The 18060-nt window shown below is 49.5% G+C and overlaps 2 protein-coding genes across 12 annotated transcripts in view; one reads left to right on the top strand and one right to left on the bottom strand.

Annotated features, from left to right (window-relative positions):
- The window catches only part of KDM5B (lysine demethylase 5B), a 115364-nt gene that overhangs the window by 10110 nt on the left and 87194 nt on the right, over positions 1–18060 (top strand). The window contains exon 1 of one of the 5 annotated variants that reach the window (XM_082702031.1): positions 15382–15828. The exons of 1 other annotated variant lie outside the window; for it this stretch is intronic. In XM_082702031.1, the coding sequence (XP_082558157.1) occupies positions 15625–15828 (204 nt within the window). In that variant the 5' untranslated portion in view covers positions 15382–15624. Of the gene's footprint in view, positions 1–15381; positions 15829–18060 lie in introns of those variants that run through there. 3 more of the 5 variants (XM_082702033.1, XM_082702030.1, XM_082702032.1) reach the window with 3 other exon arrangements.
- Positions 1652–17123, bottom strand: LOC309849453 (alpha-1,3-mannosyl-glycoprotein 4-beta-N-acetylglucosaminyltransferase-like protein MGAT4E). 7 transcript variants are annotated; one of them, XM_082702049.1, is made up of 5 exons: positions 8833–8967; positions 8666–8729; positions 4207–4353; positions 3740–3836; positions 1652–2885 (listed from the first exon to the last, which is right to left on the bottom strand). In XM_082702049.1, exons 1-5 carry the CDS (start codon positions 8853–8855, stop codon positions 1735–1737), a joined length of 1482 nt encoding a protein of 493 aa, XP_082558175.1. In that variant the 5' UTR covers positions 8856–8967; the 3' UTR covers positions 1652–1734. The 7 variants fall into 7 exon arrangements, with proteins under 7 accessions (XP_082558175.1, XP_082558178.1, XP_082558181.1 ...); XM_082702052.1 differs by lacking the exons at positions 8666–8729; positions 8833–8967 and adding exons at positions 5473–5554; positions 5671–5907; XM_082702055.1 differs by lacking the exons at positions 8666–8729; positions 8833–8967 and adding an exon at positions 17003–17123 and having other exon boundaries at positions 4207–4315.

The following is an 18060-nucleotide window of genomic DNA, read 5'->3' as shown; positions in this document are numbered from 1 at the left end:
AGTGGTATCTCATGGTGGTTTTGATTTGCGGTTCCCTGGTGACCAATGACGAGCATCTTCTCATGTGCTTATGGGCCATTTCTACATCTTCTTTGGAGAAATCTCTATTCAAATCCTTTGCCCATCTTTAATGGGTTATATTTTTATATTGAGTGTAAGAGTTCTTTATAATAATCTGAATACCAGTCTCTTATTAGATATATGATTTGCAAATTTTTTCCCATCCTGCGTGGTGGTGTTTCACTGTCCTGATAGTGTCCTGTGAAACACAGAAGTCTTTATTTTGATGAAGCCCAACTTACCTATTCTTTGATTGCTGATGCTTTTGGTGTCATATCCTAACATACTGTTGCCTAATCCAAGGTCATCGAGATTTACACCTTATATTTTCCTCTAAAAATGTTATAGTTTTTGCCCTTACATTTAGATCTATGATCCATCTTGGGTCAATTTTTTTTTATATGACGTGAGGTAGGGGTCTAGCTTCATTCTTTTGCATGTGGATATTCAATTGTTCCAACACCATTTGTTGAAAAGACAATTCTTTCGTCCATTGAATTGTCTGTAGTCTTTCTCAAACTGGTCCTCTCTCAGTCCTGTGGCTCATCTTCTGCCCTATCCCTTCTCCATCTCCTGTCCGACTAAATGATTTGTATTTTCCCAAATGAGCCTTTCTTACCTCTGGCCTACTTCTCAGCATGCTGATTCTTTTACTGAAAAATCTCTCTGACCTTCTTCCCACTTTACCTGGATATCTTCTCTAATTATCTGTCAGGTCTAGGCTTGGATATTTTATTTTCCAAGAAGCCTTTCCTAAGACCCCAAGAATGTTTTAGGAAGAGTAGTTCTGTGCTTCCAAAACACCATGTACTTAACCCCAACAGGGGCATTTTTGTGTGCCTGGCACATAGTAGCCGCTCAGTAAGTGTCTGAGGAATGGATGCATCCCAGAAGTCAAGGAAGAAGGTTGTTTCAAGAAGGAACACTAGTTAGTATTGTGTATTGCTGTGGAGAGTTTAGGGGAATGAGCTCTGAAAAAATGTCACCGGGGTTTTTACTATTTTTGTCATTACAAATAGGGAAGAGTTTCCATAGCATTGTGGATGTAGAAGCCAGTAGGGGGTGAGGGTTAAGGAGTGAATTGTTGATGAGAAAGTGAAGTTTTAGTTGCAAACTGTTTATGGCCAAGTTTGTGAGGAAAGGATGAAACTAGATGGGCACTATGAAACGGCTTAAAGGGGTAGAGTTATGGGCTTAGTTTTATTGCTATCAGTCCATCTGCCACTTTCCTGGATTTCAGAGAATTTGACTTCTAATGAGAGCCACTTTCTTGGCTTCTTATGTCAATTTTAGGGACACCCCAGGATTTCCCCATTTACCCTCCTACTGCCACATTTACACTCCCCCCACCTCTGTGTGTCAACATATAATTGTGTATATGCATACACACAAACAAAAACAGCATCCCCCCAAATCTAAACATTGTGGGGGTGATTGAGGCCTTCACCAAGGTGGGGTAAGCTGTATCTGCTCCCAGAAAAAGATGTCCTATAAGAATCACTTGTCTGGGTAGAAGAAAAGAAGGAACTGGTCTCTTAACATCATGGCGGCACCAAAAGAACCATAGAGCCTTCTCTCTCTGCCCCTCATTCCCTGGCATCTCCCCTATGTCAGTCAGATAGGCTTAGAATGGAATGGCTTCAAGACTTTAATTTCTTTTACACCCTTATTGATTTACCTCCAACTCTGAACTCCTTCCATATCTTTGGCATTTTGCTTCCAGAGATAAATATGCCTGATTATAAGACTGCCAACCTGATTAGCCTTCACCACCAGCCTTACGCAGCTCACATCATGCCCCATACTTTTCAGAAATATCTCCTGATTCATCTGCCCTTCGAAGAGATGGCCCAGCAAGGCGAAGCTGGTACAGTACTGGGGCATTCCCTCGGGGTCGTAGCCCAGCTCCACTTGCCCCTTCTCCAGGGCGTACTTTCCATCCACGATGGTGCCTGTTAACACTTGCACTTTGCTCAAGTTCGCCGGATGGTTCAAAATGATTGTCAGGTGGTTCCCTGCACTAACATTGTGGGTCCAGAAGAATGATTCATCCAGAGTGTAGGCTTCCCAGGGGAAATGAACATCAAAAACCTTCATATCTGTGAAAATGGCTCCAGGTGGGTTGTCAGGAATGTAGGGGTCCTTTTTCGGAGCTGGCCTGGCCTTCTGGGTGTCATTAGAGATGTGGAAGAAGAACCTGGGGTAGAAAAGGAAAGGTCTGCAGATGATTGGGTTTTTCTGAGCTAGGAGGGTACGGAAGTGGGGGATCAGCCTGTCAAGGGGCAGTTCCTTATAGAAGAGGAGGAGGAAATGGGCCAGGAGTGGGAGGTCCTTGCTGTGAAAGAGTTTGCCAAGGAAGCCCAGATTCGAGAACTCCAGGAGCACCCATGGGTCAGACCTCATGGTGTTCACCTTCCAATCAATGTGGGTGATAAAGTTGGGGGCAGAAAAGACATTGTCCTCCAGTAACAGGAAGTATTCAGAGAGACTTGTGGCAAAGCTCATGAGGAAGGCGTGATCTATATTCTGCCTAGAGTAGAATTCCCCATGACGGGCCTCCTTCCTCATGTCATCCACGGACGGGTAGACATCAGGCGGAGCGTGGATCAGTAGCAGCTGCCCTGCCAAGATCTGTGGGCTGAAGAGGGTTGAAATACGAAGAATGGTTTCTCTGAGCTGGGTGAGGTCAGAATGTGCCAGGTGGACCAGCACCATGAGACGTTTCTTCTCGTTCTTAGAGGAAGCACGGAACAGAGAGACCAAAGTGTGCAAGAGGCTTCTTTGATGTGGTTGTGGCACTGAAGAAATCCCCACTGTCAGCCATGCTGAGGAGAGGCAAAATAGGGACAACTGTCAGGGTCCATTGGGTTGATGATAAAGGTGGTCAGAATGCTCAGGTTGGGATGCTCTTTGGGACCTTCTCTATTTCTTTCTTCTCTCTCCTATTTCCACTCTATTCTCTCTTTTGGTAGAGGGGATGCTTAGATCATTGCTACTCAGAATGTGGGCCTTAGTCCAGTAACATCAGTCTCATCTGGAAGCTTATTAGAAACGCAGAATCTGTGTTCCTAGATAAGCAGAATTTGCATTTTGACTGTATCACCAAGAACCTAACATGCACGTTAAAATTTGAGAAGCACTAAACTAGGTGATGCTACTTTAGGGGACCCTTTGAGTCTTCTTTGAGCCAGAATTTTTTTTTTTTTTTGAGCCAGAATTTTGTAGCACATGGTTTACACACTCAATAGATATTATAGTTATTATCATTCTTTTTGTTTTATCTAGTTCATCTTTCTAAAGCTCACCTTTAGGTGAGAGGAAAAGTACTTCTTCATAAGTTAGGAGTCCTGATTGTGTGACTTTGGGCAAGGCCCTTTACTCCTGAGCCTAGTCCTGATCCACAAAACAGAGGGGTTTGGACTCTGACTCTAAGGCCTCTTCTAACCTAGATGTTCTCTAATGCAGTGACTCTGCCTTCCTGTAACAATTATCTTTTCCCTCCTTCTCCTCATTCTTGATATGCAAATGTCATGGTAGAGAGGGAATTGTGTGCCAGATTTAACTATTCCTCAGCACCGTCCTGCCTTTTTTCCTCTCTCTTCTTTCCTTCCTAGCTACCATACTTCTCTTGATGTCTTTACTTTCACTAGGATCCCCCATTCTCCTCCTTAGAACTCACGTTTTCTTCTCTGCTGAACCGTTTTAAAATATTTGAAGGTAAGATTCTGCCAGTCTTCTAGTGGTCTCGGTTCTTTCCTTTTGTCATAACTGTCCTCCTAGAGCATTCACAAAAGGCAAAACATGTACCTCCTTTCATAAAAAGAATAGGCTTTAGCCCCTAGAGGCTTCTCATAAGAGAGGGAATGGATCACTGTCCCTAGAGTGGGCCCAGCACATTCTCAGGATGTCTGACCACTAGCCAAAGTGTTGAGGGCTCCAGCTCTATTTGCTCTCTTCCTTACCTTAACAAATACTGGGGGTGGGCAGGCAGCTTCCTTATGGACCATGGGTTCAGGTTCATATTCCAATTCCCTTTGGAGCATCTTGCTCTCAGGTGAAAAGGCACAGGTGTTCTGAGGAACCACCTGTCCACACCATTCCCACCCTACACCCTCGATTCCCATATGGAGAAGCAAGGATTGCTACCTGGCCTTTGATAGTCATCTCGTTCTGATCATGTTCAATTTCCTCCGGGACTTTCAAAGTGATGAAAAGCCACAGGAATCCGATGCTCACGGAGGTTATGAAGCTGCACCTGATGGAACACCGCATGGGGGCTGTAGGGTGTGGTTCCTATAGCAAAAAGTCAACACGGACAGCAGCTGGGCACTCTCTCCGTCTGTCCATGCTTAGAACTTCTTCCTCCCCTGGAAGCTTTCCCCCATCCGCTCCCCCATATTCTATTCTTCCTCCTCCTCATTGTTAACTTATTACCAAAGCCTGCTTTTTATCTGAGCTGGGAACAATAGCCTTATTCCCTGACCGAAAGGAATGTCACCTGTCCTGCGACTTCCGCTGCCTTCTCATCATAGGTTTGTTTGGAGATTCAACGTTCCCAAAGTTTTCTCTTCTTGAAATGATAAGGGTCAGCTGGGGCTTCAATGATAAGGCTGTTTTATCTTGGAAAACAGATGCCACCACCCACCCTTGCTATCTTAAAAAACAGCAAGTTTATTACAATAGCTGAACTTGAAGTACTGCTAAGTTCTAGACAATTTGGTGCCTTTCTTCCTTTTTAATAAAGGATATTCCTTAACTTATTCCAATCTTTAATCTTATTCACATACCTTGATCAGAACGTGATTCTGTTAGAGTAAAAAAAAAAAAAAAAATCCTTTTGTAAACGTTAGGCTTTGGACTTCAAGCTAATTCAACCTCAAAAGCACTTGTCTACAGCTTTCTTTCTCTGTTTCAGTGTCTTTTCTCCCGTGAGAATGTGTTTCCCTGATTGTTTCTAAATGATCAGAGGAAAGGCTTTAATATGCCTCATCACCTGCTCTTGATTCTTTCCCTTTTTGTTCAACACACAAAAGAAAAGAAATGGTAGTGGGTAATTTCTGTGTTCCTGAGGCTGTAATATTCTCGAATCTTCCTGTTTTCTGGATCCCTGCCAGTGCAGTATTTCCGCAGAGCTTAACACGCTCCCTTAACCTTTTAGCTTTTTGATAAGAATTGTAAAGAGAAAACTTATACATGGTAAAAAGGCTTCACAGAGTAAACTTTCCTATTTATTTATTTGACACAGAGAGAGAGAGCACAAACACGGGGAGTAGCAGAGGGAAAAGCAGGCTTCCTGCTGAGCAAGGATGCTGACACAGGGCTCAATCCCAGGACCATAGGATCATGACTGAGTTGAAGGCAAAAGCCTAACAAACTGAGCCACCCAGGCATCCCAGAGTAAACTTTTCTTACCTAGTTGCCTTAAGTCAGGACTTCAAGTCAGTTAGGTGATTCACATACAAACCACTTGATGTCAAAGAGATCAGCTTCTTTCCTCCAGAACATAAATACAAAGATACATATCGGATTAAAAGGCTTTACAATGACAGCTGAAGGAGTTCACGGCCATAGCCATAGCCCGTTCTCCTCAGCTCCTCCTGGGTCACCTACCAATCGCAGCCGGAGGACCACTCTCCTGTAGCCCTCTGAGTTCCACAGACTTCTGGACGAGGCAGGAGAGAGAGAAAAAGAGAGCTGTGGTGCAGAGGACCAGTCACTGCAGGCACAATGACAAGAGAGGGTGAGGCCAGCAAAGCAAGTCTTCTAGCTTTGAGCTAAGCCCCCTCTGTGATGTTACTCTTGTGTCCTCTTCACCTACAGCCCCACCATCAGAGCAGGCACAGGACTCACCAGGGCACAGGTGTACATTTCAGAACTGGTAGCTGGTATGATGCATTCCAAAGACCAGCACCAGCATCTTTTAACAAAGAGATGCCAAGAACTACCAAACATTCCCACCACGGTGCCCTCTACTTCCCTGAACCTCAATGCCGTATTCACCCCTTCTAGTGGTTGTGCCCTGACTTCCACCCCCTTCTCACCGTCTCAGATGCTTAACCCCTGCAATGAACCCTTTCTCTTCTGTGTTACTCTCTTTCTCTCTGCTCTGCCATTCCTGTCATCTTGACAAGGAGCTCTACTATATCCAGGTGGGAACGGAGGCAAAAAGCAAAATCCCTCTCAAAATTCATGGTCTCTTTGAATCCTGCCCATTCCTCTGCTACCCTAACACAGCAAAACTCCTCGAAAGCCTTGCCTCTGTTATGTCGTCCCACTTCATGTCACTTTTTCTCTCCTCTTACTCAACCTCTCCGCAACGTTTCACGTGGTTGACTACTGCCTCCTCCTTGAAATACTTTCTTCCCTGACATCATTCTTGCCACACTGATTGTTCTGTTTCTTTCCTGGCTCATCCTCTTCCCAAACTGTCAATGTAGGAGTGTTCTAGGGCTCTGTCCTTGACTCTCTTCTTCCTACATGCTCTCCCTGCTGATCTTATCCAGTCCCATGGCTTTAAGTACAAAATATTATATATGTGTGTGTAACTATATATGTATATACAGTACATGTATGCATATTTATAGATGTGTATACATTATATCTACAGGCTTATGTAGATATAAGCCTGTGGATATATACATATATATACACACACACAGATAACCCAGAGCTGATCTTACCTGCAACCCTGACCCCTTATCCTGAGCTCCAGATTACCTGACTATTGTACACCTCCATCCGGGTGAAGAGGAGGTATCTGAGCTTTAACAGAACCAAAATAGAAACACGGATTCGACAAACCTCCCCAGTGTCTTCCTCCCCAAGTTTTCTGCATCTCAGTAAACAGTACTACCCTTTGCCTATTCACTCAGGGGAAGAATGTACAAGTCATCCTTGATAGCTCTCTCTAACAGTCTACATTCAGTTGAATTAGCCCTGTTACCTTTTCCTTCAAAACGTATCCCCAGCATGAGCTTTTCTCACCCATCTCTACTGCTACAACGTGAGTCTGGTCCACCGTCATCGCCTGCCTGGACTATTGGAACCGCCTTCTAATTGATTTCTCACTCCATCCCCATTCTCCTGCAATCTACTCTCCATGTGGCAGAGAGATCTTTTATTTATTTGTTTGTTTTTAAAAGATTTACTTATTTTAGAGACAGTGTGGTGGGTGGGTAGGAGGGCAGAGGAAGAGGGAGAGAGAATCCCAAGCAGAGTCCCTGCTGAGCCAAGAGCCTGACTTAGGGCTCTATCCTACCATCCTGAGATCATGGCCTGAGCCAAAATCAAGAGTTGGACACATAACTCATAACTCATAACACATAACACATAACACATGAAGATGATGTCTATTCTTAAGAGTTTGTATGAGGATTTTAAGAGACCATTCTCCCAAGTGCTCCCAGAAAGACCTTTTAAAATTGTAAATCAAATGCTATCCCTTCCTGGACTACATTCTCCAAAGGCTAACCATTGAAAGATGAGATCCAAACTCCAAAATCCAAACTCCAGACCATGGCCTACAAGATCCTGCCTGATCCAGCCCTCTGCATGCCTCTTTGACTCTATCTCCCTCTACCCACTGGTTTTTTCTGGGGAAGGGGCATCATCATCCCTTGGATAGTCTAAGCTTTTTGTCTCTGTGTATGGTACTCTTCTTCTTGGAGCTATTCTCCGTAGACTTTCCAAGAGCCATCTTCTTCCCAACATTCAAAATTTGAGCCCAGATGTTTTTCTTCCTGCCTCAGGTCACTGTGCCTAAAGTAGCCACTCACTCACCAGCCTCCTATCACTCTGTCACATATTTTCTTTTCTTTAGCATCGGTTTCTACCAGAAACCGTATGTGTTTATTGCCTGTCTCTATCCACTGGACTAGAGCATAATCTCTTGAAGCGTAGGACTTTGTTTTATTCAATGCTATGTCTACAGTGCTTTGCTTGGTAGTTGGCCCAGAGAACATGCTCTGCAGCTAGTTATCATCTCATTAATTATCAGGCATTATGTGATAATGGTGAATGATCATATATGTCTTCAACAGGCACTGTGCTAGGTGCTGGGACCGTGCAGTATGCCAGAGAAAGGCAATGTGTGGCCAATGGATAGAGCAGATGCTGGACTCAGCCTAGGCAGAATCTGGGTTCTGCTAAACTTATTGGCTGTGTGTCCGTAGCTAAATGACTCAGCCTCTCTGAACCCCAGTTCCTCATCCAGAAAATGAAGATGATGTCTATTCTTAAGAGTTTGTATGAGGATTTTAAGAGACCATTCACACAAAAATGCCTAGCACAGCTAGCATTCAGTAAATTGAACAACTATCGTTTTCACCCATGACAGCACAGTCATTATATGTTTACGTATTTACAGAGTGGGGAAAGGGCAGAGGGAGAGAGAGAATCCTAAGCAGGCTCCATGCCCAGTGCCGAGCCTGACGTGGGGCTCGATCTCACGACCAAGATCCTGAGCAGAGCCAAAATCAAGAGTTGGATGCTTAACTGACTGAGCCCCACCAGGCATCTCAGCATGGTCTTCTTTTCCCTCACCCTTGGGAGAGCATCTTACTTTAATTCCTAAACCTTCACTCCAATTTTCCTTTGAGATTCTTACACTGAGGCACGACACTTTGAGGACGCTTCCGTGTCTTGTCATTTGATTTCCACTTCTCTGAGGGCTTTAGAGGAGACAGAAAATAGAGGGAGGTGGGGGAGTAAATACTGAAAAGCACCGACATCCCCCAGGTCCCTCGTTAGCACTGCATTTATGAGGAGACCAACTCTGACACCAGGCCTGCTGCCATGGTATGTCCTGGGTGTGGGTTCCGGACTTGGCTGAAAATCAGAATTCTCCTTTAAGCCTGGGCACGTGAGCCTGTCCCACGGGGTAGGGATGGGGCAGGAGCCCACCCCCATTCCAGCATTTCTCTCTGGGTGCCTCAGTGAGTGATCCCCCTGGCAACCATTGTTCTTTCAGAAGGTCTGAAGTTCATCATCCCCCTGGCCTCTCCAGGACAGGTGGCCCCACACAGCTCACAGCAATCACACAAGCCCATTTGATTGGCCCACACACTGTTTTTTATTTTTTATTTTTTTAAAATTTTTTCAAAGATTTTATTTATTTATTTGACAGACAGACATCACAAGTAGGCAGAGAGGCAGGGAGAGAGAGGAGGAAGCAGGCTCCCAGCTGAGCAGAGAGCCCAATGTGGGGCTTGATCCCAGGACCCCTGGGATCATGACCCCAGCTGAAGGCAGAGGCTTTAACCTACTGAGCCACCCAGGTGCCCCTGGCCCACACACTGTTTTTTAAAAAATCTGTTTGAAGATTGAATATTTCAACACAAGGGGAGCTTGTATAAAAACCTAGACTTTTGGCTTCTCTTGAAAAATTGCAGCTTTCTGCACCCCCTGGCCTGATGGGTGATGGTCCCCGGTGACTGGACATGCATTCTCCCTGTTTGAGACACCACCTGCTTGACTTTCCTGTTACTTCTGCCCCTTGAAGCATGTCTTCGGCCACTGCTCTCAGTCAGGCCTTGGGAGACTGTAAGGCGATGTTAGATCCTGGTCTTATACTGGGCACCCATTTGGGATAAGGTGCTACAAAGAGGCGGCACAGAATCATCCCTGGGGTTGAAGTGCCATGGTCAAGGGTAGGAAGAAAACGAATAGAGGGTTGCAGACAAGTGAATGATAAACAATGAAAAACAAAAATGAGGGAAGAGATGATGACCAATTTTGTATGTGATGTGGATAACATTCTGCAGCGCTTACAGAAGACATGAGGTGGGGCGGGGGAAGGGGCAGTGCCCCAAATTCAAGATTAGACGGGTATGTGTAGAGAAAACTCACTGCTTGATCTGTATCATCTTGAAAGCTTCCCAAACAGCAGGAAAAACAAACTGCACCCTTGTTCAAATGGAGGGTCACAGTCCATTAATGGTTTATACAACCAGCTTCCGTGGATCTTAATTAGCAAGGAAGTACGTCACTGTGTGAGGGCAAGTGCTGTTTTGTGAAACTTGTATTGTTTTGTGAAAGTCTTGGGATATAAACAAAAGTCCTGGAGATCACAGTCAAAGTGAAGACACTGTGGCTTAGGGAAGAGAATGGCTGTGTGTTGGCCCGGGAAGGGCTGGGTAGGGGTGACAGCTTTAGAGAAATCAGCTTGGTGTTTGGGAAAGATCAAAGGTTCTAGGATCGCCATTCCTGTTCTGACTCTGTTATTATCTATGTGACTTTGGCTCATTAACCTTGCTGAGTCTCATTTTCCCCCTCTGAAAAGCAATGCCACTAATAGCCACCTACTTCACCTTGTTGATGTGTCTGAGAGACTCTGAATTACTCCCTGCCGCTGGCCCTGTCTCGTTCATGCTAGGGCAGAATTTCTCTCGTTGTTCACCTATCACCACTTCCGGCCAGGGGAGAGAAGGAAGGGAATTAGCATTTAGTGTGTGAGACCCTGTGCGGGTCACTCAACAGGATCTGGCAGAACACTGCGCATTTCCAAGGAGCATGGCAGATTTGGGAGTGCTCCCTGAAGTTCTGACATAATTCCTGTAGAAGTCATTTTCTTCCTGTTGGAAGACTTTCATCCCGGATATAGGGAATTCCAAACATTCCAGCTATCCAAGGCCATACAGTGTGCTGAGAGGGACGCCTCTGTCCCCAGACCTTAGCTGCAGTCTTGCTGCAGAATGAACAGAGAGGGCGTCTCCCTCTCCGCCTCTCCACTTCTCTCCTCAGCACAGTGTTGTTCCACAGGAGTCCTGGGCCTCTAAAGTGGTCCAACCAGAAAGGGAGGAAACACCCTGAAGCCCTAGTGCGGGTGACTCTGGCCCTCCCCACCCCTACGGGCAGGGCTGGCCACACCGTGGGAACTGCCCTACTTGCCAGTGTCTGTTGGAGGCTCCGTGGTCCTGGAGGGTTTAGCCCTTTAGGCCCCACACCCAGGCCAACCAAAATCCTGAATCCTGGATCCCCTTGGGCTGAATCAGTAGAGAAGGGATCCCAGGACTGGAGAGGAAGAGGAGGTGGGGAGGAGGAAGAGATATTTACTTATTAGGTAAATAATCCAGAATCCAGACCCACCTTCCCAGGAAAGCAGCCCAGAGATGAGACCCTTGTCCTGGGGTGGTGAGCTGATGTGAAGAGACAGTCCCCTTAGCTGGGGGTAGGGCAGAGGATTGAGCAAAGAAGCCCCACAGGAGAGACAAGCCAGTAGAGGAAACAGTATTGCTGGTTCCAGGAAAATGAACAGGGCAGGGGATGGGGGAAATGGATTTATCCCATTATATGCCCCCTCCCCCCGCCGCCCGGCACATACTGATCTATTGTGGAGGCCAGATTCTTTTCCTCTCCAGCCCAAAGTTGCATCCTCAGCCAGCAGGAGCCACAGACGCTCAAGGCCTTTTTCCGTCCCCTTCAACAAATATTTCTGGGGTTTCTACCACGTGCCTGCCGCCAGGGCTAGCGGCTTCCAGTCTGGAGGAGAGCCATGTATAGGGGAAGAAGGCGATGTTAAAGACAATTACAGAGTTATGAGTGCAGTAAGAGAGTAGTAACGAGACGCTGTGGGAGTACACAAAATAAATAAAACAGGGAGGCCGAAGAGTCTGCAGCTCATCTCGAGATCTCAGAGTTTGTGAGTTCCCACACAAAACACTCCAGGACACCCAGAGTGGGGGAGGGAGGCACAGGGAGAGAGAGGATGGCATTGAATTGGCGGAGGCGCTGAGACCGACTGTGCAGAGGCGGGGAGGAAAGGCCCGTGCACCGGGGAATTTGGGGGAAAGGAGAAAGAGCAGAGGATCACCAGGGCGGGGAAGGGAAGGGTGGTGTTCGAAGAAGTGCAGCACTCGGAGGGCGCAGACACCGGAGGACAGGGCGGAAGGCAGGCGCACCGCCGACACCCGGAGCTCTGGAAAGTGGTCGGAGGCGGCGGGCGGCAGACGGGGTGGAGAGCGGCCCCTACACGTGCGCTACGTGCTGCGCGGGCCGCCGCCCCCTCCCTGGCTGCTGGGGAGTCGGGCCGCCCCTCATCCTGGAGTCCAGTCCCCCCGCAATGAGCTGGGGACTGGCGAAGGGGGGAGGGGGTGGGGGCTGGGGAAGGAGAAAGTCGCTCCTCCGGCTTGCAACCCTGGAGCTTGGCCGTCCTGTAGAGGCGACCGGAAGGAACGCGGGGAGCGCCTCATCACTAGGCGGGCGGATCTAGGGGCGAAGGCTGCAGATCTGGGGCGCAGGCCGGGGGCGGAGTAGGATCGCGCAGTTTCGGGGAGTGAGGCCTGGAGACCAAGGGAGCCCGATGAGGATGGAGACCGTTAGGAATGTATCCGAAGCACTTGGGGCTGCACAAACAGGGGTGGTTTGGGGGACGGAGGCCCGGGTGGGGCGGAGTGTTGTCCAAGAGTAAGGAGGGGGTTCCTGGAGACGTGGCACTCCGAACGGGGCTTGGTTCCGCTTCGGGCGCCTGGGCTCCAACCCCGCTCTCCCCCGGTAAGCCGGACCGGACCCGCCCAGGCCTGGCACCCAGGCCTCCGGGAGCTCCAGCCCTGGGACCTCCGGACCGGGGTTACCCAGGTCCGGCCTCTGGGGCGTCCGGCCAGCCCCAGACGAGACAATGCGGCCCGGGCCCCGCCCCCGGAGGCTGATGCGGCCCCGGCCGCGGCCAATCAGCGCCTGTGGCTAGGCTCTTTAAAAAAAGAAGAGCCGGCCGCGGTGTGGCTGTCAGCTGGCGAGGGATCCCTCCGCCCATGTAAACACACATCATAAAGGGCAAGGGAAGCGTCTGGTGCGAGGTGGGGGAGTTGTCGCCTTGCGGGAGAGCCCTTTGGGTCCCCAGGTTCCCCTCACTACCCTGGCAACCGCCCCCTCCCTCAACGTCACATCGGGTCCGTGGGGAGCCAAACAGCTGCTGCCAGATCTGGGAGCAACAAAATCTCATTACTTAGGGTCACTACCGGAAATGGAGAGAGCTTGGGAGTTGGGAGCGTGAGGGAGTCCTAGTACACAGCCGAGGGTTGGGAAAGCTTTTCCTAGACTCCTTCCAGTGCCCCTCAGTTAAGTATTAGTCATTACTGATATGTCCCTAGAATTGCCCCCGAAATTATACCTATCCGGGTTGAAGGATGCCAGTGTTAAGTGTGAAAATCGTCTTAACGCTCTCCCAGGAAAGAGCACATGACAGGAAATCAACTGCAGCGAGACCCTCAAAAGCATACATACTCTCGGCAAAGAGCAACAGTGATTCTTCTCCCCCAACATTTTATTATGAAACATTTTCAAATATTCTGCAAAATTAAAAGAATTTTGCAGCGAATTCCTCTAGACCCACTACCTAGGTTCTACCGTTAGCATTTTATTAGAACTTACTGTATCTATCTTGCATTGAAGACTTTTTCTCCAACAGGATGCCAGCTGCCCCCTGGCTTAAGTGCTGTTGCAGTGTGGAGCCAAACAGGCTCACCTAGGTCTGAAGCCCTAGAGAGCTAAGACAAGCAGTACCTTCTGTAAAGGACCTTTCTGAATTCTTTTTTTTTTTTTAATTTTTAATTTTTTATAAACATATATTTTTATCCCCAGGGGTACAGGTCCCTTTCTGAATTCTTTTGGGACCAAGTACTTCTGGGAAGAGTTTATTGAAGAGGAGTCTTCTCTCCTCCCCTCTTTTAAATTGAAGACTCCTTAAGGATAAGAGAGATTTCTTTCTTCTAATGAATCTGAAAGCAGAACTAGGACTATGTTGACCCAAACAGTACTTTCATGGGTTTAGCTGATTTCTGGATAAGAAAGATCTTTTTTTGTGTTGAGGTCCTACTGGTTGGATAAGAGAGATCTTTTTTGTGTTGAGGTCCTACTTGTTGAATTTCCTCTTTTCTGGGCAGGACACTAGGCACTCAACCTGTCCCCCTACCCTGATGCCTCAAAAGTGTTCATATCTCTTAAGGTTATGTAACCTCTCTGTGCCTCCATTGCTTCCTCTGCAAAATGGACATAATAGGGGATGCCTGGGTGGCTCAGTCAGTTAAGTGTCTGGCATCGGCTCAGGTCATGATCTCAGACTCTGGAATCGAGTCCCACATCGGGCTCCTTGCTCAGTGGACAGCCTGCTTCTCGCTCTTGCTCTGCCGCTCCCCCTGCTCCTGTGCTCTCTGTGTCTCTCTCCCTCTCTGACAAATAAATAAAATAACATCTTTTTAAAAAATGGACATAATAGTACCAACCCAACAGGATGGTTCTGTAGATTCAATGAGCAAATATACTAACACACTCAAAGCATTTACAACAATGCTTTACACACAGTAAGCATTAGATAATGGCTATCATCATATGCAAAAACTCCAGACTTACACCTCCACTTCAGATTCATACTATTCAGCCTGTAAAATATTTCCAGCTGTACCAAAGACACCTCAAACTCAACAATATCCAAAATGCATCCAGAACTGAACACATTATCTCCCTCCTCAAATTGATTTCTCCTGTATGTAATCTAGGGGAATGTCTCAGCAATGCCAATGGGCAGAGCAACCATTCAGGCACGTACCTTGGACGCCTGAATCATCCTCCATACCTTACTGTCCCTCCCCAATTTATCACTGAGTCCTAATTTTGTCTCCTACATTTGCACCCTTTCTTCTTAATGAATAGCACCACTGCCTTAATTTAGGCACCATCAGTTTCTCATCTAGATTATTTTTAAAGTCTTCTGCTTCTCTCACCACCGCCTCCTTGTTCTATTGCTCAAGGATCACTCTTTTCCCTGCCTCTTCCCAAAGACAGAGTCTCTTTTCCTTATGAGCTGTATGAATTTGTGTAAACTTTGAACCTGTGCCTCACTTTCCATCTGTAAAATGGAAATAAGAGTACCTACCTCATAGGGCTGCTATGCAGATTAAATGATTACTCAGACAAAGCACTCAGAAATGGTTCCCAGGATAGCAAGCGCTCAAGAGTTGGCTTATTATTAACATTAAAACGATTGTTTTCTCCCCTCCATTTTGTTCTTGCTTTCAAGCCTCTCCCCCTACCTAGAAGATCCTTCTCCATTATGCCGGACACTTTCTGCCCCTCCCCAGGTTTTACTAAGTGTATACACTTCTATCATGGCACCTACCAGAGTGTGCCGACATGATTGAATAACCCACTCAAGTGTCTGATCTTCTCCACCAGAGTATTAACTTCTTGAGGGAAGGGACTCTGGCACGTAGTAAATGGTCAATAAATGCTGGCCTGACTGGACTGTAACGATCAACTCCATCCCCAGGCTAAAGGCCCCGGCCCCGCCCGATTCAGGGGCGGGGCCGAGAGCTCGGCGCGGAGGGGGTGTGGGGGAATGAGTGGGGGTGGGGGTGGGACTCTTTTTCCTCGCCGTGGCGGCGGAGGCGCACGGCGTGGGGTAGCGGCAAGACGTCTCGGAGGAAGGCTGAAAAAGCCCCAGGTGCTGCCGTTGCTAGTACAAGTCGGATTTGCTGTCGCCGGAGCCGCGTCTGTACACGTCTCGGACCGAGCGCAGCCCGTCGCCGCGGTCCCGGAGCCCAGCCAGTCCTCACCCGTCTCCGACCGGCGGTGATGGAGCCGGCCACCGCGCTGCCCCCGGGCCCGCGCCCGGCGCTGCCCCTCGGGGGCCCGGGCCCGCTGGGCGAGTTCCTGCCTCCCCCCGAGTGCCCGGTCTTCGAGCCTAGCTGGGAAGAGTTCGCGGACCCCTTCGCTTTCATCCACAAGATCCGGCCCATAGCCGAGCAGACTGGGATCTGTAAGGTGCGGCCGCCGCCGGTGAGTCACGCCGGCACCCCGGATCCTGCTTGCGGCTGGGGGAGGGAGCGGGGACTGGCGGGCCGGGGAGGCCCGAAACGCGGCGGGGCGGGGAGCGGGGTCGCCCTAGATGCCGCGTCAAGTTTGGGGCTGCCCCAGGGTCGGAGTTGAGGCCGGGGGAGGAGGACGGGGCTTCTGCAGGGCTGGAGAAGAGGAGCGTGGGAGAGCGGGCGCTTCGGTGGTGCCACCCCGAGGGCCCGGGCGACGCGCGGCTCGGGCGGACGGGTGTGCAGCCCGGCCCGGGGTTCGGGTTCGGTTCCGGATGGAGTGGCGGCCGGGGTGGGCGCGGGGATGCTTCCTGCCGGAGGCCGGCGGCGTCGCGGGCGAGGAGGGCGGGCGCCCGGCCCGGCGCCGCTCCGCGGGCTGGGGCTCGCCTCCTCCCCCGGGGTGCGGGGGTGTGTGCTGGGTGGGGGTGGGGGACTTGCGAGTTGTCGTGCGCGGAGGAAAGTTTTCAATATGGCGGCGGGAGCCCCTGGTCCTTTGTGTGGTGGCGGCGTCGGCCCGGAGAGGCCCTCACCTGGGCGCCCCACCCTGCAGGCGGGGGCACCCCCCTGCCCCCCGGGCCCCGGGCCTCCTGCTGTCCCCTGGGCAGAGCTTGAGGAGGGGGCGTCCAGCGCTGCCGGGGGGCGGGGAGGAGCCGCGGGGCCGGCCCCGGAGCCGAGGTGGTGGTGTGGGGGGCGTAAGTGTGTGTGGGGGCGCTTGGGGGCGCTTGGGGCGCAGGACCGGCGGCGGAGGGCCGGGTGCCCGCCCGCGCGCCCGGCTGCGCACACACCCGACTTTGGGCCGGGCCGCTCGGCTCCCCAGGGAGATCTGGGCTGTGTCGGTGGGGTGGGGGCGAGGTCGTGCAGTAGGGGGACGTGTCAGACCAGAAGACCTCTGGAGGCTTCACGCGCACTTCCCGCGCCCCGCAGCCCGCGGAGGTTGAAATGCAGCCCCACTTCAGCCCTCTGAGCCCCGTTTGAAGCGCTTCGGGCCTGGGGGCTGTGTGTGTGAGGGGTGGGGTGTTGCTGAAGTCATCCCTAACGGCTCCAACGTTCGCTGAGCAGAGCCGGGCCAGCCCTTCCTTGTCCCCCACCTCCGCCTCCACCCCCACCCGGAACTGGGTGCGCGCCTACACCCCTGTTTTTTTGCCCACCTTGCGGATGGTCCGAGTCCGAGTTGGCCTGAACCGTTGGGATGGGCCTGGACGGGCTGGAACCGTTGGGAAGGATGTTTAACTGCTTTTCCTACAGTTGAAGAATCTTCTCCCCACCATCCTCCCCACCCCCCCACCCCACCCCCACTCCTACCCCCGCTCCCACACCCGCTGGAGGAAGATTCCGCCCCCCCCCCATCCCTTTCTTTCTTAAGCTTGCTCTTTGTAATGACATTTGGAGTTGCAGGGGTTCTGTATGTAATCCTTCTGGTTTGGAAAAGCAGTTTTGAGGGAGATCTCTGTATGTCTCCTTTCTCGCGTCTCCCATCTCCTTCCCCCCCAAATTAAAACACAGACACCACACTTTGGTTTTTCTTGGACAAGTTTGAAGATGGAGATGAGACCTATGCTTCAGAAAATAACTGCTCAGTTAGAATGGGGGAAATGTTTGAAAATAGAACCATTTGTTTCAAGAAGTGGATAAGGTTGGTTCTTGTTGCTTAAGGGAAGTGTATTTCTTCTAGAGTGCAAAGAGGCCTGCAGAAGTTCTAGCCGGGACATATTAGAGCTAAGGTTTTAATTCTTGAAGAATAGGTCATGTTTCAAACATTTAGCAGTTTGGCTTTATGTCATATGCTAGGGAGGGTGAATGTGAGTATTGTTCATTTGCATTAGTGAGATTTTATTCAGAAATCCGGCAACTTGATTAAGTTCTTGGTAACCAAAATGTGTGGAGTCGGGTTCCTAGGAGTGAGAGTTGTCCTCCATGTTGGTATTGTGGTATACTAGGGCTGGGGTAAACCCTTTATTTTACTTTATTATTCTGTGCCTTTTGTAGGGCCCTTTCCCAGAAAGATAGTGTTGGCTCTGGTTAGGTTTGGCTACCCATTTCTTCATCTTGGCTAGGGTATTAATGGTAAGCTTTGCAAAATGTGTGATCATACTGCCTTTTCCCATTCTGAATGCCAGACAGACATGATGGCCACCATTTTGTAATGAGAGTAGTACATTCTACAGCCTGAGAAAGGGTGTTAAGTAGGCACAAATAATCTACAAAC

The sequence above is a fragment of the Mustela nivalis genome (assembly GCF_964662115.1).
Source record: "Mustela nivalis genome assembly, chromosome: 16".
Classification (NCBI taxonomy): domain Eukaryota; kingdom Metazoa; phylum Chordata; class Mammalia; order Carnivora; family Mustelidae; genus Mustela; species Mustela nivalis.
This window is presented reverse-complemented; position numbering and strand designations above follow the sequence as displayed.